The sequence below is a fragment of the Cyrtonyx montezumae genome, unplaced genomic scaffold (assembly GCF_038088225.1).
Source record: "Cyrtonyx montezumae isolate F1298 unplaced genomic scaffold, pur_monq_1.0 scaffold_23, whole genome shotgun sequence".
Classification (NCBI taxonomy): Eukaryota; Metazoa; Chordata; class Aves; order Galliformes; family Odontophoridae; genus Cyrtonyx; species Cyrtonyx montezumae.
Genome location: NW_027071970.1, coordinates 3,628,694 through 3,655,927, shown reverse-complemented (window position 1 = coordinate 3,655,927; position 27,234 = coordinate 3,628,694). Strand labels below are relative to the sequence as shown.

The following is a 27,234-nucleotide window of genomic DNA, read 5'->3' as shown; positions in this document are numbered from 1 at the left end:
TTCTTCATGAAAATACCACATCGGATCTGTGACGGCTTGGGATCCACTACCTGGGAGGCCGCATCTCTTGCCATGTGATTGCACTGTAGTTGCAGTCAGCCAGCAGCCACTCTGCCTTCGAGATATTCTCAGCAACAGAACATCTTTGCCCACTTCATCCAGCCCACCACTGAGCTGCAAATCGTCAGGATACAACACAAACATACATTGCTTTTCAGGCTTTTACTGCAGGGCCGGTTAACCAGAACACAAGTGGACTAAAAAGATGTGATCCTATTTATGGTAACAGATAACATTTCAGGACGAAAAGGATTAATACTTTTAAATAAATTGCCTATTCTCTTCATGAGGCTGTGCCCATTATTGTCCAAGCTGGTACACAGCAGACAAAGAAGCCCTCTAACGTCATGGTGGAGATCAGCTTCATCCTTTGTCTGCTCCCTCCCCCAGCTCAAACTCTCATCTTTGTCCTAATTATAATAGCATTGGAAATTATCATGGTTTAAAAAAAGATGCCAGCTTATATAATATTCTTATTGCTTATTAATGATTTCAGAAGGGAGAGCGAGTTGCCTTGCATTGTGGGAATTATGCAAACTAAGGCTGAGCCATACCTTGCTGGGCTCCACCAGTTTCTTATTTGGAAGCCTGATGTATGAGGATTACCACGTAATAACAGATGTAAAGGCTTTTAGTGAATGACAGGCCTGCCACACACACTTGAACAAGAAGACATGACAGGCGTCACATTTCACAGTGATTAGCCTTGGGCATTTTTCAGAGGCAGAGGACTCAAGGCAAAGTGACTTTAACCGCCCGGCAAGTGTGATAATCCCTGAGACAGCACAGCCTGAAGAGGCTGATTGCTGTTTGCAATGGGAGCTTATGAATAATAATAAAGAAAACATCAGACTGGGTATTGGTGACACACTTACACAGCACTGACAGCCAGAAAGACAGTGTGCTTGAATATGAAGTCCTTAAGTCCATTACTTAATCTAAAATTACTTATATCCTGTCCTCTAAACATCATCCCCCTCCATAAAGCTATAATGTGTGAAAGACTTAATAAAAAACTGAACTTCAGATTTAGTATGTGCTTCACATGAAATATTTTCTGTGTTTGTCACTACGGTATCTTTCTGTTGGAGAATACAGGGCAGAGTAGGAGGGAATGTGAATGGGAGCAGGAGCTCTGTATCCATGCCATCAACTCCTGCAGCTTTATTGGAAAACGAGCTTCAATATGAGGTGACACCATCAGCCTCCGATGCTGAGACTATCAAAAGACTAATTCAGTTTCTTGCCCCCACGCTTACAGAGGAACACCTGCACCCGGCAGCCCCAAAATAAAAGAGCTCCGTATGTATAATTTAAGTAAATTAATTAAATAAAATGACTATAAAATGATTTTGTTGATGTCTGTGGTCTGACTCACAGATGCTCATCATCTTACAATGCTGATTATGTAATAGAAAGTAGATGTGCTTTTCAAAGCAAGAGATGTGCATATGCAGCAATATGCATTAAAATATCGAGAGAGCTGAAGCTGAAAATACGTTTTAGGGAAACCTAAAAAGCCCTCAGAACCTTTACATTTTTTATTTTTTAATCCTATCTCTTAAATAATAATAATTAAAAAAAAGAACTCCATACTTTTTTACTTAAATATCTGTCCCTCTGTTAGCCACACACAGAGCTGAGGGAGTTCTGCTTTGGCTAAGCAATCAGGGCAGGAAAAGGGACAAGTTAAAAGAATCAATCCATCTCCTGGACACCATTCATAACATGTAGAAAAGCTCTCAGGAAGAAATACCTATGTCAGGCAGAGAGTGGTGGGTATTAAGGACCTATGCTGGGAGTAGCACACCCCTACTAGCTCTGGTCTTCACCAGCAGTGCCCACCTTGTTATGTATCCTGAGAAGCCCTCAGGTTCCCCGCGTGGTATTGACCCAGAGGAGCGATGCTGTGCAGGTGCACTGCCCACAGTAACACTACGGAATGCAAACTTTGCTACCTCTATGCATCCTACAGACAGAGGGAGAACACAAACAAAAAACACTTAACTGGCTGTGGCTTTGTTTCTCAACCTGGAAGTGCATACTGGTCTGAAGCTACACACGCCACAACACCAGTTCTTCAAACATCTCCCATTCCATCTCCCAGATCATCTTGAAGTGTGCAGGCTGGAGGAGTGGCATCGAGACAGGCAGGCCTGGGTGCCAGCATATAACAGCACATGCTGAAACGTGGGGAAAAGTGAGCTCCCTTAGGAAAGATGGAAAATGAAACCAGACGCCCCTGATGCTGAGAGAAAGAAGAAACTAGATCTGATCCTTTAGATGGCATGAGGCTGCTTGTGTTCAGAGGCAGAAGGACCAAATTCAGCTCTAATTAAGTCACTAATGTTACAGCAGGATGAACACGATCTTTTAAGCATCACAGGTATGAAACAGGGACAGAGGAGGTCACATAGCAACAGCTGCTTGAGTTCAGCATATGCGCTGTTGAAATTTACCAAGGTGGCCTGAGGTGCATGCCCTCATGTCCCCAGTGTGCTGCAGGAAGGGTGACATGCCTGTCACCAGGGGCTCCAGCTTGGGACAGACCAACAGCAGGTTGAAGTCATCTCAAGTGCCAGCTTGAGCTCCCATGCCCTCAGGGCATCTGGTGGGATCAGTCTAGCAAACACAGCAAGACATTTTCTAGTTTGTTTCTGTCTTCACAGAGTGCTTAGTTAGGAAAAGTGACAAATGTTTACAGCTTTTAACTAAGGTGAAAACATATCTTTAAAAAAAAAATCAAAAATCAAGAAGCTCCAGCAAGCTTCCTAAAATAGGTCAGATGCTTCCTGTGCCTTTCATCTCCTTCAGCCTACAACAACCATGGCCTCCAGAGATGTGTTTGCACGGGTTGGTCACTGCGAGCACCCCAGTCAGCACAGCACAAATCAAAGAGCTGCAATTGATTTTCCCCCCACTCAAATCTGCACACACACACTGCACCCCCTTTTCTGCTGGGGGGCTTTCAATCGCTGTACTGTGCAGCAAGGTGCTGCAGCTAAAGCTGGATGGATAGAGGCTGGAACAGAGTGGTGTGGAGGCCTCTGGCAGGTCGGGCCACACAGAGTGGAGATCCACGTGTCCTGAGTGGGTGACTGATGCACTCCTTGCACCAAACTGACACCAGGACAAGCCAAGCCCTCTGGCAGCCAGCCCCAGCCCCAGCTTTACCTCCTGTGTTCTGCACTGCCCTGCTGAAGCCACGCAGCAGGCATGCCTTATGTAAGGTTGCTCCAGGACGCCTGTCTTTTAGCTCAGCACCGCAGCTGCAAAGTGATGGATGTGCTGGAAAATGCTTTTCATTGTCTCTCTCATTAGGGAGACAAGAGCTCCACAGAAGGCATCTCTGATCCTATGCTGCTCCGGGCTGCTGGAGTTCAACACAAAGCCATGTAGCAAAAGGGCTGCTCAGCATATGGCAGTGTAAGCATAGGGCTGTGTCTTACCCTGCACGTGGAGATTCACGGGACAGAAAAAGCAAAGAGCAAAGATCTGCTCTACCCATGTAAAAATCACATCTTTGGCTTTTTCATCTGAATTCAAATATTGCAGTCTTGTCTCTTTGGCAGACAGCACTGCTCCCAGTGCTGACCCACACCTGAAGTGATGGTTCTTCAAGACTTGAAGGTTCTTGCTTGCCTTTCCTTCAGAAGCTTCCTTCACAGATAGGTAAGCTGAAGGGCTTTTGTTTATCTGAAATACTGCTCCTTATCTGTGGTTGTTTCACGGGTTCCTGGAAACTTACTGAAGAAAAGTCTCTCAGCATCAGCAATGACAAGCTGCCTTGCAGGCTGCACCTCCTGCCTCAGCACCTCTCAGCACAGCACAGATGAGAGTCCTGTCTCACCAGCACGCTCTAAGATCCGTTATATCTGAAAGCACTGCTCTCGAGTGCAGGCTGGAAATTGAGTCAAGCTCTCTGAGGCCATTATTAGGTTTATGTCAGTCTTTGCTATAACTCGGGGAATGTCATCCTCCTCCCTACAGGTGGCAAGAAGTTAAAATCCTGCTAATGCTATTGGGTTATTTGAGAAGAAGCAATTTTCCAATTAAACATAATTAAGAGCAATTACCCTTTATCTTCAGAGACCAGAACAAAGAATAATTAATCCATCCTAACATCCCTGTTAAGGAGGCTTTACATACAGTCTCTTCATATAGCACATCACACGGTAACTTCTGCGTTCTACTGCTCCCTCTGTTCTCCAAGGCAGGAAGGAAAGAGAAAAGAGGATCCTGAACAAGCTGAACTCATGCTCCACGTTCTGCCTTAAGCAGTGAGCTCAGGAGCAGCTGTTTGCTCCTTGCAGCAGCTTGCTGCAAACAAAAAGGGTGCTGCCTACAGATTTCCTATTTAGAAGCAGATTTACTATGTTTGATAATTAAGAGCATGAGGTCACGATTAATCTGAATAGTACGACCCTGTCCTTGACTGTTCCAACAAAGAATCTGCAAATTTCATATTCTGATTATATATTGATTATATTTGGATTTGTGATCATATGCTAAGGTGATAAGAAAGGGTAGTTTCATTCTTAAGTATATTGATCTGAGGGCTCCTAAGACAAAAAGGAAGGAGAGGAAAGATAGAAAATGAGAGAGTAAATAGGAAGAGACCAAAGGGAGACAGAACACATCCCAAATCTTACATTAAAGCATCTACATGAAAAGCTCCAGGCCAACATGTTTACAGAATGCACTCTTCTGTGTCACTGACCTTGTGAAGATAAACTGAACAAAAAGCTTCGGGCAGCATCACACAGAGGATTTAAGAAGCAGTTTTAATTTTAGGCAGATTGCTTTGTGTGCAACCACAGGGTTATCTGGGGATGCAATGTGCACACAGTGGAACAAAACATAGTTGTCACCCTCATACCACACCTGATGGCAAATTCAGCTCTGTGCTTCAAGGGGAAAGCAAAGCCATGGCTTTGGCTATGCAAGGAAGAACCAGTTGTGGTATCACAAGGATGGAGCACCAGCATGTCCTAACTTTACTCCACAATGTAATTACTTGGCTACGTTATGTGTGAGCAACATACAACACTGATACTCCAACGCAATATGCTCTGACACACTGCTTCTCCCTCTTGCATTGTGTCCTTGCTCCCTATCTCCAGCCTGACAGCAGTTTACTGTGAACAATTTGTTGAATCCTTTTATACCTCTGTTTCCTTATCTACAAAACACAAACATCCTATCTAAAAAGGATGAAAAGATTCACTAACTGATATCTGCCTTTTCAGTGAATGTGTACACTGGTAATTATAATTATAGCAAAAACTCACGAATTCTAAGAGCTGGCTGCATGCAATAAGCAATGTACATCAATCACAATCTGTACTAACGAGCTGTTAATAAGTAAAACTAATTCTATGTGACACAAATGTGATTTAGCCAATAATCTGGAGATTACATATGCTGTGTAAACCCAAGACGAAGGTCTAGATCTCAAAGGCCCAGCTCTCAAAGGTCCCCACACGGAGCAAACACAAGAATGGAGCCACCTCAGAAGACACCAGGGCTCCATTCCTACAGCAGGTATTAACCCCCTTTTTTTATCCTCATCCTAATTTTGCAGATCAGGCTGGGAGTGGCTTGTGGGCTCAAAAGCCCCTCAACCATTCCTGACAGATGTGGGGCATTTGGCTGCTCAGCTCAGTTCACAGCCTGGGTTGGGTAAATTTGGCATCTGTTCCCAAAATTCATCTTCCCAATGTGCATCAGCAGCTTGAGTTCAAATCTACAACTGCCCCACACGACCAGCAGCACCTGGGCAGGATCTATGGGATACGGATGGAAGAACACCTCAACAGTGAATCCTCTGAGGCCCCTGAAGCATCTGGCAGTGACAGCAACACAGGACCCAAATGACTCTGAAACATACCTTGTCCTGCTCTCTAAAACACATCAATTAACATCAGCCATTTGTAGCCTTTGCTGTATTATTCTCGAAATAAAATCGTTATGCAGACCAAGATCAGAAAAATTCAGCCAAGGAGTTTACTGGATTCACCCTTTTGTTGAACAATCACTGATGAAGCTATTATTCTTTACACACTGACTAAAAGCCTTCTACCCAAAGTTCTCAAATAGCTTTAGAAATTGTCTCTAAAGTATCTAAAGCACATGTTATTTCCCCTTGTCCTAGCATACTCTGACCTCCATAATTTCTATTTGGTAAGCTATTCCAAGGCCATATTGTCTCTCCAGGTCTGGAGGAGAGACATCCATCCTCCCTCTTGGCAGGTCTCTGCAGCCACTCTTCAATTCAAATTGCATTTTCTGAATTTTTCTCTCTCCAGCCCTTTTTGAGGACACAGTTCTTTCCCACCTTGACCACATAACTCAGCGTCACTTATGATTGCTCCTTGAATCACTGACACAAATCAATACAGCAAAGCTTGCAGAAGACAGGACGAGGAGGAAAGAAAACAAATGTGGAGGTGTTAGATATTTTAGTCTTGGGCTGTCAGCTCAGCAAACCGTGAAGCCTGGCCAGATCTGCACGCCTTGTACTAACACGAGCACTGTCTGCAGGGAGCTGTGGTGGCTCAGGGCTCCTCTGTGCATCATCCACATCAACAACAGGGAACTAAAGGCTACATCCTACGTGAAATGAAGCAGGACAGCGCTCTCTCCCAACACTGCTCTCTCTTTGCACCGTGTCTCTCCTAATCAGCTTTCTGAACCGAAAACCGAGGCTCTCGCTATGCACAGGGCTGTGCCTGTAGCACGCACAGTGCACACGTCCTATTGGATTATAGGGCAGAGTGCACTCACGCGGGATGCTCGTCCGAGCCCCAGCTGTGCCTCTGCAAAGAGGGCAGCGAGGAGGGCAGGGACACCAGCAACCTGAATGTGTGTGAGGGCACAGAGGGCAACGCTGCCACACACAGAGCCCCACGGGGAGGCCCAGCACCTCGCTCCACACAAAGCCGTACAGGAACATTATAACGTCTCTGGTATTATGTGGGAGCAGCCAACCCACCCTCTGGGAGCAGAGGACAGAGCCTAGCCTGCAGTGAGAGCACCAGGCAACGCAGCAAAGGCCAGCTGCCTGCACCAGGGGCTGGCGTACAGCCGCAGCCCTCTGTTCACGGCACAGAACCCTGCGGGACAGCGTGCCCTCAGAAACACGTGCCTGAAGGTGCGGCCGCAGGCAACGGAAGGCAGCCAGGAGACATCGGGAGCAGCAGGGCCGGCAGCCAGCAGCATTGTGCTTCCCGGGGCGGCAGTTCATCCCCCAGGACGGGAATCGCACGACCCCACCACGGCTTTGTGTGAATCACGGCCGCGCACCCACGAGGCCCTCACACGGCTCTCGACGCCTCACACCGCGCCTCGAGCGCCCCCGCGCGGCGGCTGCAGGAGCGCGGGAGGAGGCGCGCATGCGCAGAGCCACGGCCAGCCGGAGGAGGAAAGGCGGGGCCGCGCAGGCTGAGCGAAGACGGGAAGTCCTTCCTCTTTCCCCGCCCCCGCGCGGCCGCGATTGGCTGCGACGCGCCGAGGCCGCTCGCCCATTGGCTGGGAGCATCATCCGCGCGGAGCGGCCCGGAGGCGGCATGGTTCGCTTCAAGAACAGGTGAGGCCGCGGGGAGGCGGCGCGGCGCCGCCCGTTCCCCCCCCATAGCGCCCCGCCGCCCGCAGGTACGTGCTGTGCGAGGTGCTCTCGGAGGACCCGCGGTGCCGGCAGTGCATCGAGGACCGCGCGGTGGGCCTCGCCGTCAGGGACGCCATCGCGCGGGCGCACGGGGACTACGGGCTGGGGTGCTGCTGCGTGTCGTTCACAGGTAGCGGGCCGGGGCCGCGGCGGGCGGGGCGGAGGGCTCGGCAGGGCGGGCGCTGACGGCTGCGCTCGGCCCGCAGTGAAGTACCTGAACGCCTACACCGGCACCGTGCTGCTGCGCTGCCGCAAGGACTTCCAGCGCCTGCTGTGCTCGGCGCTGCCGCTCGTCCGGCACCTGGAGGGCCGCGGGCAGCGCTTCCCCTGCGCGCTGCGCACGCTGCACGTCGGCGGTGAGCGCGGCACCGGGAGGGGGGGAGGGTGAGCCGTGAGTGGTGGCGGCCGTGCCCGGCCTGCATCGGCTGATAGCACGGCCTGCTCTGTGCTGGAACAGCACCTGCTTTCAGTGTGTGCTACACACCGCTCTCCTGCAGGTACCATAAGAACCTGTCAGAAGTTTCTAATCCAGTACAACAGAAGGCAGCTGCTGCTGCTGCTGCAGAACTGTACGAGCGAAGGTGAGTTCCTCTGGCCCTGCGGCACTGCCTCGGTCGGCAGGGCTGCTGCACGGCTGCTGCTGCACGGCTGCTGCTGTGTGTTTTGGCAGAGGAGAGGCACAGCGTGCGGCAGTCGGTGCTGAGCTGCTCCCTGGCAGAAGAGCAGCCTCAGAGCGGGGAGGAGGAGGAGGAGGAGGAGGATGGCGCAGAAACAGACTGAGCATCACCTGCTCACCTTTGTTTTGGATCTGTATAATCAAGATGAAACCACGTAGCTTACTGTATTAAGTAAAGTTTGCTGTTCTTGTCCCTATTTCATTTCTCCAAGTGTTCTTAAATAAAATGCACTCAAAAAACACAAAAATTACACTTTGCATAGATTTCTTGCCTCTTTTATTCCAGTAGTCAAGCCCTTGACTGCTCCTAAGGAGTGGAGTAGCTCAACGCCATCTTCGTGCTGAGGTAGAAGTGAGCTTCAGGCAGTTGGCATTTGAAAGAAATGTAGTTATGCTCTTCCAGTACAGAGAGCAATAACTTTAGTTTTTGACCTTATCTACAAGTGCACCTATTCTTGAGAGGGCTGTCTGGTGCTCTGAGTCACAAAAGCACTGATTGTCTACACAGGAGTATAGACTACAGGGAACACAAGGTGGAATTACAGGGCTCAGCTGCATCCAAACAATTTTAAAACTCACAGGTACAATTACTGCTTAGATATTTATTAAGGTTACACCAAATCAGTTACAGGAAAGTAGCACTGCTGCTCACATCTCTTGAATCCATAGGAAAACAAGACACAAGTTGAAGATCTGTCCTATGGAGACTGCCCCTGCAGAGAGAACAGCCTTCCTTGCCTGCACTCCTTCCCTTGATCTAGTGCCAGTGAGACATGGAGGAGAGTTGTACCAGCTCCAACCCCTCTCTCTTGTCAATGCAAAGAAAACTTGACTGGAACAGTGTAGGAGATAATAAACAACATAAAAGGGTTAGACACTCAAATAGTTGCCCCTGTTCCATGGCTTAAAATGACTATTAAAGTAGGAAACAACAGTATTGTGAACACAGTTAACTGCGTACTTGATTTTTTTTTCTTTATTTAATGGCTTTCTGTGCCCCCACCAACAATTTTCCATTGTGCATCTGAAGCATGAACAAGCTGTGTACCACTCCTAGGCACTTTGTTTCTTTGCATTCCCTTGACAAGCTGTGCTGTCTTTCCCTCGAGTGTAGTTAATTGTGACCAAGTGTGAAATTAAGCTGCTTTCAAAGAATGTTTTGCAAGTGTTCCCTCTGTTCTCCTGTAGTAATAGAAACATTCTTGACCTCCCAGTCTCCCCCCTCTTTCTGGCTCACAGCTGCAGTGTTTTGTGCTCTTTGCTACTCCAGTGCCTCGAGGAAGCACCTGTAGAAAGAGCCTCCTGTTTTGACATGAAGCAGTCACAGTATACTGACAGACTTTTTAAGATAGGGATACAAGCAGTGAATGTAGCAGTGGTGAGAGGATACCTAACAACAGATGTTTCAGACAGGTGGGTTCCTTGCTCAGTGTGACAGCAGGCACAGACTGCTGCTTAAAGGAAGCACACAAGCTTTACAAAGCCTAGGTGAATGCACTTCTCCATATGGGAGTGGCTGAATCTATCCTAAGATACCTGTCACTCTTGCCCTATAAGTTCCATGGAACTTCATACCAGCTTCCTGAAAGGAGATCTGTATGATTAATAGGAGGCTAAGATTGGAACGTGTTACCAAAAGTGGTGTGATAAATGTTACAGCTCAAGAAGTCTGCAGTATTGTAAATGTGCGCATAAGATTTATTGTGACTGGTGGCCTTGGCTGGTACATTACACCTACAGTTCATTTTATTTAACAAAATCCACACCACTTAACTCATTAGCTTCAAATCAAACCACAAGCAGTGCAGAATGCAACCACCCAAAGAAAGAGGAAGGAGGGGTCCAGAAGAAGCATGTTTATAGCCCAAGGTGCTTACTGCACATCAGCTCACATCCCAGAACCAAGCAGATACAGGCCCTTATCCCAGTGCAAGAGACCCATGTTTCTTGCTGGGGGATAAAAGTGTCTATACGCTCCAGCTATCATTTGTTCCTCCAATTCAAGAGCAGCCTGTGTCAAAACATCATTCACCTAGTTACCAAGACCCTAGGTGGAGTGCTTAGTCTGGATGATCATCAGGTTACAAAGAACTTGTCAGCCATGGTTGGCAAAAGGAAAAAGAAAATTAGCAGCCTAATTCAACTCACATTAAAAACAACAAGTTAAACAACTGAGATAAGCCAGGAGTTCCTTCTACCACTAGTGCCAGTGTGTGTTTTGAAATACACCATTTCAGCAACAGTCACTTCAAAACCAAGTAGCCAAGTTCTGCTTTACACTCACCTCGGCTTCAAGCCTTTCAAAGCCAGGAGAACAGAAAGAATTCTTGCTGTTTAGAAAAAGAACAGACAGCAGCTAATACCTCAAAGCCAGAAAGCTCTTTTGCCCCAGTGCAGAGGAAACCAATTTTCAAAGAAAGCAGTTTAACAGCTTTACTGAAACAGCACTACTGTCACAATCAGACAGACTTCTGTCCATGCATACCTGGGGGAAGTAAAGGCTCTCTGCCTCTCCAGTTAAGCAATACTGCAGCACTCTAGCAGTATCATACAGGTGTAAATACTTTCATACTGCTTGCTAGGCCAAAAGAACTGACACAGTATTGACTAGAAGCCTTGGCTGAATGGTCTCTGGGTTTTTCTTTCAAAACTTTGTTTCAGTATAATCAATGTGGTAAGCTGGTATAAAAAAAACCCTTCAACATATACTGTCATGGTTTCCTCCTGAACCCCCTAGAAGCCCTGAAAAAAAAACAAGTTTAGTCTGTTCAAATTTAAATACTTAAACTATAGCAGCAAAACAAAGCAAAGTGAAAAGAAAACCAGGAGAGGAAACTTCTCTTGAATAGCAGAATCACTTTGTGTGAACAACAGAGGTGCTGAACAGTAGCTTCTGCTTCTGTTTCTTTCTTTTCTTCCCTCCTTTTTCCTCTGTGAAGAATTAAAATGATACTGTCATTCTTCTAGTGGAACAGGAATATCACACAAGAAACGACTGCTAATTGGAGATCTCAGCTCTGTCTAGGAGAACTGCTTTAAGCTACCAGAAGCACTAACCAAGTGGTTCATAAACCACAACCTGATACTTATCAAACCTGTTTTGCAGCCAATGTTTGATCCCCAAAATTGCTTTTTTTTTCTCCCGGAAGGAGAAACATTCATTTTCTCTTACTTCAGAATTATTTGAAGCCTCCCCTCCTCACCTGATAAGTGATCAGCTGTGGACGGTTTGTCCAGTTTCAGGAGGGCTGCCTCAATAGCTTGGCTGAAGGAATTCTGGAAGCTGGGCACAGGTATGCGGTCAGAGCTGTCGCTTTCTCCATCGCTCTCTACTGGCACAGGGAGTGCCAGAGTGTTCTCATCTGAAAGAAAGGGATGCATGCAAATGCCTCTCCATGCTCCAGGTGTTTCTTGTTAAGCTACAGAATTTCTTTAAGATTTAGATGCACAGAAAAGTTTCCTTACCCTTTGTCTTTGGAGCAGGTTTGGGCCATGTTTCAGATTTTGCCTTTCCAACCCTCAACATCTATCAAAAAAGTTGTAAGGTCTGGTTAAATCCCACACATCAGAACAATCCTGCATACACCCTAAGTAGCAAGAAAACCCAGGAACCCGTCCAGCCCCCAAATCCTATGTCTTCTTAAGATTTATCCTACACTGCAATTGTGTTTTCAGACTCATCCACTAAGATACAAGCACCTCTGACAAGATTTACTCTGCCACATGGCTTACCTGGGCAAAGGATGGGAACGGAGACTCTTCTTCTAAACTCCCACAAAGTGATGGGCTGGCTTGGCTGGCAGCAGGTGAAAATGGAGTTGGAATAGAATCTAACAAGAAAAGAATTGGTTAAAGCCAGGTGCATTTGGCAAAGGCACTTATATAGCTTATAAGTATGACACAGAAATGAAGGATCTTCTGGAATGACAACAGTTTTATTTCACTGGTTCCATCCATTAACCACACCTTGAATTTCCTCAGTATTTAGAAATAAGAAAATATTGTGGGGTAATTTTTGTTTTGTTTAATTTCTGAGTTGTTTGTTCCTTTTTAAAACAGCACTTAATAATGTCTACTTAATGTTTTGTTTTTTTTTTTAAGACCTGCAAGATACAACAGTTGGTGATGCATCACTAGACAACAAATGGAGTGCTCATCAGTTGTTTTGCAGCAACATGGGGGAAGATGGAGAAAAAAAATGCCAGCAGTGTATTGCTGTCACGCATGCATTTCTACCTTCCCCCAACTCTGTCCCCTTTTTTCCTCTTCTGTGTCAGCTAAGATTTAAAAGGTGCAATAACTACAGTGTAGATATCACTGTCACTACAGTACAGACAGTACAAAGCAAATCACTTCATGTTAGTCACATGAGTACCATCAGTCAGGCAACCCAGGATAGTAGTCATTGGTCACATTAGCTTGACCTGAGCAGCAGACCCTCAGAGAACAACCAAGAGCTATACAGTATGTCTTTCCAGATGCTCACCTGTCTGAAACACAGGACTTCTGCCAAGAGGAGACAGACAGAAGCTCTGATGATCAATGCTGGTAGTTTCTCCATGGCAAGTGGTAAAGGCAGGGAACTGCTGCAGATTCTCTAAAGCAATGTGGACTTCTGGATCTAGAAAGAGATTCTGAATCAGTACACAGTGTGGGGGAAAACTGTCAAGCAAGTTGTTTCAGGATGCTAGTAGGTGCCAACTCAGAAATTTTCTTTCCATGATCTACTTTACAAGCCCTGCTGCAGGATGGAAGCAGCTTCCAGGCTTTTTTTTTTCCTCTCTCCTTCTACATTTTCCATTCTATATTATAAAAACAGAAATCAAGAATCCTGAGAACTGGATAGTTGTGCCCTCAAAAGTCCTCTCTTCCCTAATGTGCAAGTAAGCAGGAACTGCATAGCATCATTCAGCACCCTGACTTTGTCACTTTGTAGAACAAGATTACAATGCGGTTTGTAGTATGTACAATTTCTAAGTGCATACTACAAACTAAAGGCCTCACAGTTCCTCCTACAGCTCAAGAAATCAGCTCAGCAACTAGAGAGGACTGTGACACCCCCAGCCCCCCCCCCAGTTATGCTCAAGGAAAACTTACATTTGCCCTGCTTCTTGTTTTCCTCTATCTCAATTCTGCGTTCACGACGGCGTTCATCACGAGCTTTCTTCTGCCGCAGGCGTTTCCTCTTCTCAATGTCATCTAGGAGCAACACACAGCATTGGATACAAAAGAACCACACGATGCTTTGGCAACGCTTTCTCCAGCTTTGTGAACAATGTGTCTGGTTGGAACACATTAGTAACAAGACATGCTTACAAACAACATGCTCTTGCAAGCAGTCAGGCCTTTTTATTCTCTGTATAATTGTTGTTAAAGCAGCAAATGGAGGTTGTTCTGTCTAGCAGACAGCAGCCAGTTGATGCACAAGGAATAAAGCCATTTTTTCTATTTCTATTCCCCCCTCACTGAGATTCTTAGGAAGGTTAAGTACAAACCTGAGAACAACTCTAAGGTCTCCTTAGAGATGATGGGTGGCTTCAGAGCCAGTTCACAAATGCTGAACTCACAAGTGAGGGGCAAGTGACAGAGGTAACGATGACGCTGTCTTATATCCTGATAACAACAACAAAAAAAGGCAGATATCTAATTGCAAGATCTAGAGACTGCCATGCTGATGAACAGCAGTGGAGATTGAATGCCCACCCCTCATCAAATCAAATAGGAAAAAAGAAATCAGCACAGTGACACAGTAATCATTTTATGAACTTCAAAATGTGAATGATGCCTTGGGTCAGAACCAAATACCCCAACAACTGTACCATATTCATACCTAGATTAAGTTATTCCAGTTCACTTACTGATTTTCCTGTTATTCCTCCCTTCTCACATTACTGGAATAAAATTCTACAATACTAGCCCTCCAAAGCACTTACGCTCGCACTCAACTGAATTTGCCTTCTGCACTTTAACTCTTTTGACTGCTAACTACCTCTCTGCTAGACTGAAAGAAGCTGAATTCTGTATTTTTCCTTGCACAGCAGAAAGAATGCACCAGTCTCTGCATCCACTCTTACTCAAGTATATACTTAAATAAAGACAAATTAGGAATTACATTCAGTTGTCACTGCACATGTCAGTTCTTACAGTAGTCTGTCTATCCAAGGTAAAGAAATTCAAGATGCAATCATTCCAGAACTTAGTGCTTTAAACACTCCACTCATCTCAAACACTCAACTTACTTTCCACCCTCTTTCTCCTACAAACACCCTACCTCTACCCTTGATGCTCAGAAACAATTGCTTCTTTAAGACAGATGCAGAACACTCCTTCAGGTTCAGAAAGATAATGTGTCTACTTCAAGTTACTTATACATTTTTCTTTTTTTCTTCTTTAAGATGGCTTTAAGAACAAAACAACATCAAGCTTCCAACCGCCTTACTTCTAAAACTTCTTGCCTTCTAGAAGAAAGCAAGCTAAACTGCATAAGTCAATCAAAAAACAAAGTATTACAGCTTACACAGATGCCTTCAATCACAAACATTAGCATGCCTACCCATTCACAGCGATTACTTCTCATTACTGAAGAGAAACATCTCACCTATCAGTTACAAAGATCAAACTGCTGAAATACAAGTAAAGTAACTACCTCTGTCATTGAGTATCCAGCTATCTCTACTACAGCTGCAGTTATCTTCTCTGGACTCTTCTCCAAGCTGCCATACTCACGAACAAGGCATCGAACGTTCACAGGGTGAAGATACATACACTGTCCATCTTCCGCTGTAACATAAGACATCATCAGTTGTTCTTTGCCAGTTAACTTTTGAACACCCTTCTACCCACCTCAGTCCACTCAACTGTAATGAAACTGAAATTCCTTTATGAGGGTGTGGGAGTTTTACTTCAGTTTGGCTGAATCTAGCAAAGTGACAAGTGTCCCAAAGGAGGCATCTCTGCCCCCATGACTCAGGATTCCATTGCACCTACCTTGATAGAAATAGTAAAAAGGAGAGCTGTTAAGATGTCCACTGCTAACTGTTTCTTTAGATTCCTGGTAGCTTGTTTCAGCTGGATTTGATCCTCCTGTAGTGCTCACTTCAGGTTCCCCTATGTTATCCACCTCATGTAATTCCTCTTCATCCAACACTGCCTCTTCTGACTCAACAGGAGGCAAAAAGGAACTTGCTACATCAGAGCAAGGCTCCACAAGCTCCTCGTCAAACGCAGAGAGATATTCCACCTCACACTAATACAGCAGAGAGCACACAGTTAGAATTACATCACCTCCTTCAAAAGATCACCACCACCACCAAAACCTTTGGTACCAGTTCACCCAGCACAGCAGTGTTAAGTGGCAGAACTGGATATTAAGATCTGTCTGAACAGAGCTGTCACTCACCTTTTTCTCTTGGGAAACTGCAGACCCCACTGACTTGGAGCTATCTAGGACCAATTCTTCCACAGCTGCACTAATTCCAGCAACACCACTGCTTTTATCCTGGTCAGCAGAGAGCGCTGCTTCTCGCTCCTGCAGGTCAGCCAAAGAGAACAAATTTCAGTTTCCAATTTTAGCCAGGAGTCTATCACCTTAATTATTTTCAGCCTTGGCCTATATTCAGGTTTTTCAAAGATCTGTAATTTATCTGTGATAAAGACTGACTATTGAAGAGAGGTCCCCTCCCCCTGTAGGGCACCTAAAGGCTTTGGAAAGGAATAGTGCACAGGTTTGCTCACGTTGATGGCACAGAATTTATCCCAGAAATGACTAGACTTCCTTTGAAAGCAGAACCCCTCCACACTTTTTGAAGGAATCCCATCTAGTGAAACACGTTCTGCCATCATGTGAAGGTATCACAGCAGGTACCTGGAGGAGACTGTAGCCTTTGGGCTCCAAGATTTCTATTGCTACTCTCGCCCCAAACATTAGCACTTTGATTACAGACACCAGAATAATCACAGTCACTTCAGTGGCAGAACATAAATGCTCAGCTTACTGTTAAAAATAAAGTTACTAAAACCATCCAGTTTCTCACCTTCAGTTCCTGGATGGCTGCCTCAATGAAGCATGCCTCGGGAGTATGTTTTTCCTCCTCATACTGCTTTAGTAATGCTGCTTTCTCCTCCAGAATCACCAGCTGCAAGACCTGCTCCCTGGATGCCAAAAGCAGCTTTGAATACTGGCTGTGCTGGTCATCTAACAGAAGGAACACAAAACCATTAGTATCTTCACACAGAGGCACCAGTTTGAATCGCCAAAGGGAATTACAGTTTCTTTGAAGTTTTATTACTGCTCAATTTTGTGAGTTAAACCACTGCAAAGTGGACAATATTTAGAAAGCATTTAATACAAACTCTGTGTGTCACTGTTACATTACTGATGGCACGAGCTGGTGCCAAATGCCTGCTCTGCTACGCAGATCTCTGTGACAGCAGTTTATCTGCCACTTTCAACCTGCCAATTCACCACTTAATTGCTCAGCATCAAAAAGGTCAGCATCAAGCTTCTCTTCTGCAGAAGCATCAGCCCTGAGAAGCCCACAGTGGTCACAGCTTCCTGACAATCCAGCCTGTAGCTTCTTCCTCTTCTCTACATACTCAAAAATATGGCAACTGTTTTGTCTCAAACAAGTTCATAATCCCTTACATATTCAAAACCCATACACATTATTAGTCTAATAATTCAACTAATTATTATTAGTCTTTTACAGTAAGCATGCCAGAAATAGTAGATAAACTAAAGAAACTTAGCAAAACATAGTCATCTTATTACTAGAGTGCTTAACTATAAGCTTTACAGCAGCAACAGCATCACATACTGGTACAGCCTGTATTCATTGCTTCCTAAGGCCCAACCTCTGCACAACTTTGTCTACAGAACACCCCATTAATGCTGAATGTTCTGGGTTTGGAATGATCTCAAATCCAGTACTGGATTTTTATAGAAGGATTTGTTCTTTTGTAAGAGGATTTAAAGTCTTTTACTTGCAAAAGTGAGTGAAACATAAGCACACATTCTGCATACTTAGATACACAGCATAAGTTGCAAAGCTTGACTTTTTGCAGAGAGCTTAAATGCATGCAGCTTTTTACAAATGTGGCTGCAAAACCAAGTGAGCCAAGACAGCCCACAAAACAGTAGTGTTAAGTAAAATCATTTATTTAATCAAAGGATTTTCACAATATTAACAGATAAGATGATGTATTAGTCACATTACTTGAGTGGAGAAACTGGAGAAGTCAGGCAACAGATGCTTGGAGTAGGTTTGCAAGAATTTTGACTATTTCCCCCAGACTGACTACAGTCCTTAGTGAAGATGGTGAAAACCTTGTTGAAAAATACACCCTTGAAATAGTTTAGACACAGAAACTAAGCCACAGAATGAGAAGCCAGAAGGCAAAAGGTAGGGCCACCAAAGAACCAAAGCAGAGAGTGACCACGCAGCACAAAATGTACAAATAGCAAAAACTATTTTTTTTTTAAGGTCCGTAGGGAAGTCCGTAGGGCTTGAAGGAAAGCACTATGCATGTTAAAGTCTTACAAAAAGTCAAGTGTGAGTAGAAGAATTATTAAGATGTGATCATTATGGCTTTCAGATGCTAAAATGCATGCTTTGTGGTCTGAACTATTTCAAGTCAGCAGCATGAAACTTCCATGGCAAGCCTTGTCTAAACAGGTCACAGTTCAGAACAGGATGCCAGCCAGCAGGACTGATACACTCACCTCCAACATAAACAGGCTGCACCACATTCATCCACTGAGATTTGGGCAGTGCTATGAGAACACCTTTCTCTCTTCTCATCAGTTGCATTGTAATGACATCACCAATTGCATACTGACGTGTTGCCATAGCCACAACACTGCAACGCAAGGACAGGGTTAGCAGGGTAAAATTAACATTTCAAAAAACATTTATCACTTAATCAAATGCCATCTCACCTCTTGAGATCCTTCTTGTGAACTGAGCCATAACAAATAGGACATTTACTCCAGGTCTTCTCACTCAAGGAGAGATAATGAAGGATGCACGCCCAGCAGAAGATATGCCCGCAGCGGGTGATCTTTGCTGCTGTAGGTGGGTACAGACAGATTGGGCAAGAGGGCACTTCATGGCTACAAATCCTCTGAAATGGCACGAGAAGAACAGTGCAAGTTAGACATGGAAATCATTTCGCAGCACAGAAGCTAAACCACCTGTAAGAACTACTCTGTTAGGCTTTCAGCTCTTCAGGTTCTGCTTATTTATCAAGAGTTTAAGTCCACTGTGAACTAAACACTTTCAGCCTATACAAGCAATAACCCTCAAAGTCACCCAGCTGGCATTTTTACTCTAATGACACTAAAAAAGCAACTCTTCTTGTGTTTCCCCTAATCTCTTAAGAGTTAGCAACACCACCATCCTCTGAATTCAGACACAGAGAAGACAGCAAGTGAATTCTGTTACCTCACACCAGCACATGTGTGCAGTCCTGTTTAACTGAGAGACTGAACATACCTATCTCCATGAACATAATAGTTCAGTCACATTTTTGATAGCTGTGTTGCAGAGACAAAACAGCCATGCAAGCACCTGATTTTTCAGATCCCTCAGCGTCACACAGCAGTAAACAAAGACACCTTCCCATCAGCTACATGATGCACCATGACTGGTCTTTGCAGACCGTTAAGTTTCTACTTCAGGCAACCTAACGTTCTGGCCACGATCATCAAGAGATTTTCCACTTCGTTGCTAGGCAAGATGGGCCACCTATGCACATGATAATTCTTCAAAATTCTACACTCTAGTCCTTCTTCATGGACTCATGCCCAAGTTTTCTGTTAATATCTTGATCACAAGGACTGAGTCTATAGAATGTCAGATACTATTTTTGATGTGCTTCCATCTGCGAAAGCAAGAAGCTGCTAATTTTCCTAATAGATTTTAGCACTTCTCTTTTCCTGTCAAAGTACTTCATAACATATTCCATGACAGATCTTTCCCAGTATTGTGGGAGTGACAGAAGAGGCCTCAAGCTCAGAAACAGCTGAGTTTTACGTAACATCACAAAGAAACAGTTAAAAACAGGTTGAGTTTCTTAATAAGGAGGAAAAAAAAATCTAGCCCATCAGTACTGACCACTTGCTCCACAAAGTCCCAGTTGACCAAGGTATCTGGATCAGCAAAGTGGACTGTGTAGTCCTGTTCTTCAGAGACAACAAACTGGCAGCTGGGGAAAGGCAAAGAGACAGATGATCTACCCAGTTGTTTCTAATAATTCTTTGAGAACTTCCCCACAGGATTCTCAGAGTTTCTTTGCCCGGCAGAAAACTGCTGTACACAGTTGCTAACTTCTACCAACAAAAAACAAAGTTCAGTTCACAATCAGATTCCTAGAACACAGGCACATCTAACTGTAGTTAGAAATAGCATCATAGAGTGAGCCAGGCAGACTAGTCTTCCAGAAAAAAAATAAGAAACAGTGTCAGGGTCTTTGCTTCTGAGACTTACAAATTCAGATTAGCTTTGATTTGGCAGTTGCCATCCCTACCATCTCAACATGTTGTCTTTCGGAAGGAAGGATCATCTTCCATAAGGAAACTACACAGGTCTTAACAAACTGAGTGTCACAGTGCTAGAAAATTAAGGTGGAAGGCCAACTACATTGTGTCTAGAAGACTCAGTTAGATATACTGTCAATAGACAAAGAAGAGAACTTGATCTATTTTTTTTTTAAACCTCTTCAAAGTACAGCTGTGAATACTAAAAACTACAGAGGTAATTTTACCCTGGGGAAATCAATACAAGTATGCACGGTCTAACAATTCCCTGGCTCATCAACCCTCACAGCTTACTGTCTCTGTAAAATTCTAACAGCCCTGTTAGTCTTCCACTCACTTGGCCTGTAGGAAGAGCTCCTTGTTGAAAGGCTTATGTCCCCACTTGTTCCTTTTCCCCCAGTTGCCATGTCCGTTCCCATCAAAATGACCAGTCTGGCCACGGGGTTCAAAAGTGAAGTTCAGCAAGTGGTTCAGATTAATCTTCTTGGGGCCAGAGAACTGGGCAGGACTGAACTCTGCCCGTTGAGCCTCTGCTACCTAAGAGACAACAGCATTTATTAGAACTTGCCAGAATTTACTGCAAAAGCATCAGTACAAGTTGATATCCAGGCTCTGACAATGATAACATACAGAATGTGCAGCACTCACCTTCTCCTATTCCCACTGTTCAAATCAAGCACTGCAGCATAAGAAGTGCATGAGAACTTGAAAGTTATAACTGAGTGGTCTTACCTCACACCGATCAATCGGAGGAGAGCATAAAACCAACCTACATGATGAGAAGTAAAAGCCAACAATACCCAGCAGACGAGGTTAATAACAGAAGGAAGTTGTTCAGATCCTCACAGTATTGTGTTAGATAGCCAGTAATACAAGTTTGATTCCTATTTGCACAGATCATATTTGTTTTTGTTAGTTTTCATATAAAGAAGCAGAGAATGAGAATTCAACAGAGACAGCCAATGAGTTATGACAGTTAGCATTCTAGGCAAAGGAGCATTGCTCATCCACTAATACTGACAAATCAGTGTCTTCTGTATCAATCCAAACCCATCAATACTCTACAGTTTTTACACCCACATCACCGTAAGAAGCCTCAGTCTGGTTTTACTCCATCTTGTTGCCACCAAGGTTAATTTGACTACTTTCTCAATGACGCTACTACATGCAAGTACGTACACTCAAGTGGTTAGATACAATCACCTCAGACCTTTAAGAGCTAGAAATTGTTACCACTAGGTATTTTCATGAAGGACCTTTGCTTCATGAGATATGTACACGGCCTGCCTAGGTACCCATTCCTCAGATGGCAATTCCACTAGTTTTACTGTTCTTTTTATTGCAAGTCCCTCAGAGCAGACAGCACTCCTCTTCTGTTGTTGCAAGGTTGTTCTGCTCCCACTCAATCTGGCGTCTCACCGATGTGAGCACCTCTTATTGCTCCTTCCCTTCCCACAGAAGACCTATCTAGGCAGGTCAGTGATCCTCTCGTTCCAAGAAAGAAGGCCTTGGAGGCACCGCGTTACAATTCTCACCTCATCTCGTCTTCCACCATTACTAGAGCTAAAAAGTTTGCCACTTCCACCGCTACCGCCCCTCTGAGGGGGCATCTTGTTAAAAGCTTTGCTTTTCTGTGAATTGGAGCGACGGGACTGACTGGAAAAGTTCTCATTTTTGGAATAGGAAGTTTCTCTTTTCCGATTGTAGCGCTGTTTGGATCCATTCGTATTCTTTCCATCTGAAAGAAAACAACACAAGGATCAGCCAGAGAGCCCCAGCAGCCTGCAAGCACCAGCCAGAAGGAGGGCATGTACACAGACAACAAACTGGTCAAAGAGTACAGGGAAGGACTGAGTCCCCGTGCTTTATCCTTTATTAGAACCGTTTTCTCAGTTTTCTTCACCCCAATTCGGAGTCGTTGTGAGCAGACATCAGCACGCTGCGGGGTGCACTCAGCGATGAGTGCTAACACTGCGCCTTCACAGCCCGTTACAAGAACCAACTGGGTCATTTTTCATTCCATTTCTGAACATTTTACCTCCTTCCCTTAAATAAATACTGCCGCCTGCCTTGAAGGGTCTCACTTTTCAGTACTCCACTGCCTATTTTCACTGTGACCACAGCTGATCTGTTTTAAAAAAGACCCTTTTCTCTCACAAGGCCAACGAACACCCATCAGTGCTGAAGTACAGGCCCGACCTCTCGGCCTCGCAGGGCACATTCCCAATACCTGAGTACTAAGTCCACCACCCACACAACAAGGACTGTTTGCCTGGAAGCATGCCGAGCACAGAACCGACCATACAGCACGGGAAACAAGCACAAGGCACAACACTGCAGGACTGAGGCTCACATGAGCAGAAAAGTCAGCCAGGCTCCTGTATTTCCTGTGTCTACACAGCTGCTTCTTCAACAGTTAGAACTGAAGCCTCATGCCATGAAGATGTCTCCAATAGTCTTAACCTAACACTGGAAATGCCTCAAGTACACAGCAGTCTGCTTTCCACCACTTGCCACAAGCTTTAGTGGCACAAGAGCTCTGCTGATGAGCATGGAAGCTCAACTCCCCAGGCTAGATGGGATCTCTGCACAACAGCCGTCCCCACACCACAGCTATTCAGCATCACACACACCTCATACTGCTACAACAACCAGATCCTCTTCATAAAATAATCCTATTACTTTCTCCTTTCCCACTCTGCAGTCCTTCCCACCCCTTAAGATAAATCTCATATGGCAGCAAACACGTCAGTGTAACTCACGATAGCATTACTCACACTGATCCCTCAGTTCAGAAGGAAATCAACCTACCAGAACCACAGACACTGATCTCCAACACCTGCTCTGCCCTGCATGCAGGCTAAAGGACACAGGTTCAGTGTTATCAGGGAAAAAACACACCAGAAGCTGCCAAGAGCTCAGGGTGTAACCAGGCCTGGCTTCATGATTAGATAGACCTTTTCTGGAGTGTCTGCAGGAAAGAGGCTATAATCAACACCCTTGAGTCTCAGGTCAAAAAAATCAAGTTATTTAGAGGAGGTTTGAACCACTGCTTCAGTTGTTTACAAGCAGAGCTCGCTGCTTCAGTGCCCTCTGAAATGTGCAGCCACAGCCAATGCCACAGAAAGGCATGTTCCTGTCGTGCCTACAGAGGCTTTGCAGCCCTCGAAGGAGGAAAAAGAAAGTCAAGAGGAGATGTTCAGTCTGAAGTGGGTTTTTATGTTCCTCTATGAGGTCCAGGAGCAGCTCCTGCGTGCTGATAGCAGAACTGCCTTCCCCTTGTTGTTTTAATTAGGTTAGTCATCACCAAGGGCACTGGCGTGTCAGCCAGCTGGTTTACACACATTCCTGCCACACTGCATCACTTCATGTAGGCTCCTCCAGGCTCTGCAAGTCACAGCAGCAGCTCTTACATTGCACAGAAGAGTCCTCCCCACCTGTGCCTCTCCAGGAAGGCCATCACATTACAGTCCAACATTTCAAACCTGACTTTACTGATCCCTTTTTCCCCTCCCAGAGTAATTAGCCCCACAGGGATTCCGGTCCATCGAGGTAGCAATGAAATAAGTCAGCAGACAACACAGAGTTTGAAACATGTCTGTAAACTGGAACACCCCTTTTTTCCCTGCAAAACTAAGCACTGCAGTTCCTCCTTCTGACCTTTACAGTATGCCACACAGCAGAGCCCTGCTTTGTGTCATCCCTCCCTGCATTCCCTTAAGAGCAGGGCAGAGCACCAGGATATCTGCACTCACTCAGGGAGGAAAGCAGAAGATTCTCACACCAGCCACTTATAAGTTTTAAGTAGGGTATGTTTGGATTGGGGGTTTATTCTTCCACCTTTTCTTGTCAAATTCGACACAGGCAGCAGAAGTGCAGGTGAGGTACTGACTGTTCAATTCTCATTAGATTTAACCTGTAATACATTTACCAAGAGAAGGCCTACAAAAAGCTGTCCATATAGCTTTACAATGCTAGCAGTAAAGCTGTTCTTGCCTTACGGAGTAAAGTTTAATTTAGTTTCTAAGGCCACATTTGAAAGAAGTTGGAAGCACCTGTAGCACACCACTTAGCTTGCTTCAAGGGAACAGGAGAAGCTACTCCATGGTTTCAGGAATGGCCTTTCCTTCGTTTCCTCAGCTAAACACAGCCACACCAGGTAACTGAGCAGCACATAAAGGAAAAGAGCACGGCTGGACTAAAAGCCAGCGAGCACCGGTGCAAAAGCAACTTATGAAACAGGTCAGCCTTCTGGAGAGGGTGTTTCAGAATACCACCCATACAGCTCCTGACCCAGGACAGACCTGGCAGGCTGCATCAGCTAGCTGCAGCCTGGGCGATTCTGGGCGGATAAGGAACTTGAAAAAGAAATCCTGTGTGAGAAAGAGTTGTCAGCGTCTCCTGTGAGACAACACAGTGAGAAAACAGTCACTGTTCTACACCACTGCATTATGTACGCTCACCCTGGGGCTGTTTGCCCACATCCAACCAGGGGAACCTTTTCATTTCAGCTCTCAGCATGCTCCAAGGGAGACACTTCTACATGAACTCCTGCTAACGCAGTTGCTACTTGTTTTACAGACCTCCTCAGTGCACTGTGTGGGTAGTGACTCATCCCATAACACCTCTCCACTGCAGTTACCAGATGTCTCAGAGGCAGAACCATGTCACATCAGATATTCTTTTAAGAATACACTTGAAAGTTATTAAAAAAATCCTATACACCTGAAAACAGAAAAACTCTACATTCCTAAAAGAAAAATACACACAGACTGCTCAGTGGAGTCTATCCAGTGGGAGATCAGTTAATACAGGTGAACAGCAGGCAGTATTTGGCCACTTGGAACCTGAACACACTTAAGAGGTCAAAAAGGGAGCCAGCACCTTCAGGACAGCAGATCTGCTAACAGCGTGTGAGCTGCCTGAAGTATTTCAGCTGAAATAAACCACTGAGGAAGGAAATTCAGACAGCGAAGGCGTTGAAGCAACCTGTAGGGACACTCTTACTTCCAGGACTACAAACACACGCTTGGAATGCTACTGCCCCACTTCTGCATCTTGAAGAAAACAGAGTTGTCAGGAACAGGGCTTCAGATCACCCTTAGGGGTCTGGGGGAGGCTCAGGTCTTACCTGGAGGAGAGCCAGGAGAAGCAGCAGGAAGGCTCATCACCAACTGCTCGGTCAGCAGAACCAGCTGTGTGCAATGACAGCTGTGACACTTTGATTACAACACCAGATACGCTGCAACATGTACTCTGACCTCTCCCAAAGAGGGTCACCAGCACATTCAGTAAGGGACTGCTGTGGAGTGCAGGACCTCCTTTAGCACAGCAGAGAGGCACTCAGGCTGAGCACAGAACCGAGTTACGGCCCCTTGATGGGCAGCAGTACACGTGTTTTGAGAGGCATAGCTTTGGTTTTGCACTAAGATTACTCCAACGCCAGCACAGATCATGAAATCGCTGAGATTGTTAAAGACCTCTCAGATTCCCAACCCCAGCCCAGCCCACCATGCCCACTGACCGTGTCTCTCAGTGCCACATCTCCCGTGGAACAGCTGTAACAGTGACCGCACCACCCCCGGGCAGCCCGTGCCAGCACCTCACGAAAGCCATACCCAAGCACTGAGCCGCACGGCCCCAGGTTCCCCCTCCCGAGCCACAGGGCCCCACCGCAGCCCGAAGGCCTCGAGGACCTTCCCCCCCCCCCCCGGCTCTTACCGCCTTTGGGCTTAGACTCCCCCGCGGCGGGCCCGGCCGAGGAGGAGCGCGGCGGCTGCGCTTTGCCGCCGGCCGAGGAGCCGGGCACACCGGGGCCGCAGGGGCCGCTCTTGTCCATGGCGGGGGCGGAGGCGGGGGGCGCGCCGGGCGGGCTCTGCAGCATCAACGGGCGCCCCGGTGGGCGAGCGGCGGCCCTGGGCGGGGGGGCACGACGGGCGCTGGAAGAGCCGGCGGGGGCCCAGGCTCATGGCCCGCGGGGGGGACCGGCGGGGGCGGCGCAGCGCGGTCTCGGCCTCCTTCATGGCGACATCTTCTCGGCGCTCCGCTCGAACCGGAGGAAGGCCGCGGAAGGCCGGGCCGGGCCTGCGGGGCTCCGGGCGACGACGAAAAAGAGCTGCTGACGGAGCCCCGCGGGGCCCGGCTCTGCCTGCCGCCCGCGCGGTCGGCGCCACTCAGGCACCCTCCGGCTCCTCGGCGCCGCCCCGGCCCCGGCTCGGCCGCCGCCGCTGCCCCGTAATGGCGACGAGTCGCCCGCAGCAGTGCCGGGACCCGGATGGAGCCGGGCCCGGGCGGCGCGCGGGGAGCGCCGGGAGATGTAGTCCCCGGCGGCTACAGCGGAACAGGTTTGGGGGCGGGGGAACGGATCGCAGCCCGTCCTCGGGGGGGTGGGGGAACCTCAACGGCGCGCACGAGGAAACTGTGACAAGCGATTGTGGAGGTTACAAAGAAAGAATCTTTCGGCAAAAGCCTCGTAAAGGGGCTGCTCCTGTTGGCCCCCAGTTCATCTGTTACTGTTAAGATTAGCGAGTTATGAGTACATCTACCGCAGCATGTAAGTGCTTTGGATTCAGGAACAGACTTGTTGGGGGTCACCCATGCTCGGAGGGAATTTAGCAGCACAAGCAATAGCAGAGGGCAGACAGCTGCACAGCTTTGAAGGGCAGAACAACATTTTTATTAGAAAAGAAGCTAGCTGGGGAGAGCTAATAAATACAGGGAGGGGCTCCTTTTTCCATCTCCCCCCCCCAGGAACAAGAAGAACACCACCCGCTCCAGCAAAGTCCGTGCCCAGCGTCCTCAGCCGGGCGGGCTGCGAGCAGCAGGCTGCGGGTAGTCGGGAAGCAGCCCCCGCTTCTAACCGGTCTTAGAGAGAAGAACAGCCACGTGGCCCAGGTAGGCGAAGATGAAGTGATTGGTCTCATGTGTCACGCAGCTGGAAAAGCTCCTCCCCACAACGCAGCGCCAGCTGGGGTTGTACCTCCGGTCGAACTCATGCGGGAGAGAGCGCCTGGGAGTCCGCGCTGCCGCCCGAGAGCGGAGAAGGGCGGAGCCCCGCGGTGTCCGCACAACAACGATGCTCCGACTGCTTCCCCACCGGCACGTGCGCGCGAAGGACTGCTGATGAGTTGAACAGAACTGAGCGTTCAACAGAAGATACAAGCGAACATTTACCCTCTTTATGTGAGCAGCAGCGCCGCACTCAGGGCTGCGTTCCTCCAGGGTCCGCAAGGCGCACTGCACGGCCTGCTCTGCTGCATCTCCTCTGGCATATCCGTCTGGCATATCCAGCAGGCT

General features: G+C 46.7%; 2 protein-coding genes across 4 annotated transcripts; one reads left to right on the top strand and one right to left on the bottom strand.

The window, feature by feature from the left end:
- The first annotated feature begins 7,596 nt into the window (after window positions 1–7,596).
- Window positions 7,597–8,569, top strand: POP5 (POP5 homolog, ribonuclease P/MRP subunit). Of its 2 annotated transcripts, XM_065738891.1 has the most exons (5): window positions 7,597–7,648; window positions 7,714–7,856; window positions 7,933–8,082; window positions 8,224–8,307; window positions 8,397–8,569. In XM_065738891.1, the coding sequence occupies exons 1-5, from the start codon at window positions 7,629–7,631 to the stop codon at window positions 8,504–8,506; spliced, it is 507 nt and encodes a 168-aa protein (XP_065594963.1). In that variant the 5' UTR covers window positions 7,597–7,628; the 3' UTR covers window positions 8,507–8,569. The 2 variants fall into 2 exon arrangements, with proteins under 2 accessions (XP_065594963.1, XP_065594964.1); XM_065738892.1 differs by lacking the exon at window positions 7,933–8,082.
- A 1,508-nt stretch (window positions 8,570–10,077) lies between these two features.
- On the bottom strand, window positions 10,078–26,194 carry RNF10 (ring finger protein 10). Of its 2 annotated transcripts, none has more exons than XM_065738873.1 (17): window positions 25,660–26,194; window positions 21,474–21,676; window positions 20,276–20,475; window positions 19,517–19,607; window positions 18,340–18,524; window positions 18,124–18,260; window positions 16,436–16,596; window positions 15,802–15,930; window positions 15,390–15,648; window positions 15,049–15,182; window positions 13,898–14,015; window positions 13,500–13,601; window positions 12,889–13,023; window positions 12,135–12,232; window positions 11,868–11,928; window positions 11,606–11,764; window positions 10,078–11,333 (listed from the first exon to the last, which is right to left on the bottom strand). In XM_065738873.1, exons 1-17 carry the CDS (start codon window positions 25,820–25,822, stop codon window positions 11,257–11,259), a joined length of 2,412 nt encoding a protein of 803 aa, XP_065594945.1. In that variant the 5' UTR covers window positions 25,823–26,194; the 3' UTR covers window positions 10,078–11,256. The 2 variants fall into 2 exon arrangements, with proteins under 2 accessions (XP_065594945.1, XP_065594946.1); XM_065738874.1 differs by lacking the exon at window positions 25,660–26,194 and adding an exon at window positions 25,070–25,141.
- Between the last annotated feature and the right edge of the window lie 1,040 nt (window positions 26,195–27,234).

Excerpts from the sequence above, each read along its gene's own strand:
- POP5 (XM_065738891.1), top strand. The coding sequence starts at position 7,629 with ATGGTTCGCTTCAAGAACAG. Across the intron at positions 8,083-8,223 it reads GCGCACGCTGCACGTCGGCG|GTACCATAAGAACCTGTCAG; the intron begins GTGAGCGCGGCA and ends GCTCTCCTGCAG. Across the intron at positions 8,308-8,396 it reads GCAGAACTGTACGAGCGAAG|AGGAGAGGCACAGCGTGCGG; the intron begins GTGAGTTCCTCT and ends GTGTTTTGGCAG.
- RNF10 (XM_065738873.1), bottom strand. The coding sequence starts at position 25,822 with ATGCTGCAGAGCCCGCCCGGCGCGCCCCCCGCCTCCGCCCCCGCCATG. Across the intron at positions 20,476-21,473 it reads ATGGTGGAAGACGAGATGAG|GTAGCAGAGGCTCAACGGGC; the intron begins GTGAGAATTGTA and ends GTTGTCTCTTAG. Across the intron at positions 18,261-18,339 it reads CACAAGAAGGATCTCAAGAG|TGTTGTGGCTATGGCAACAC; the intron begins GTGAGATGGCAT and ends CTTGCGTTGCAG.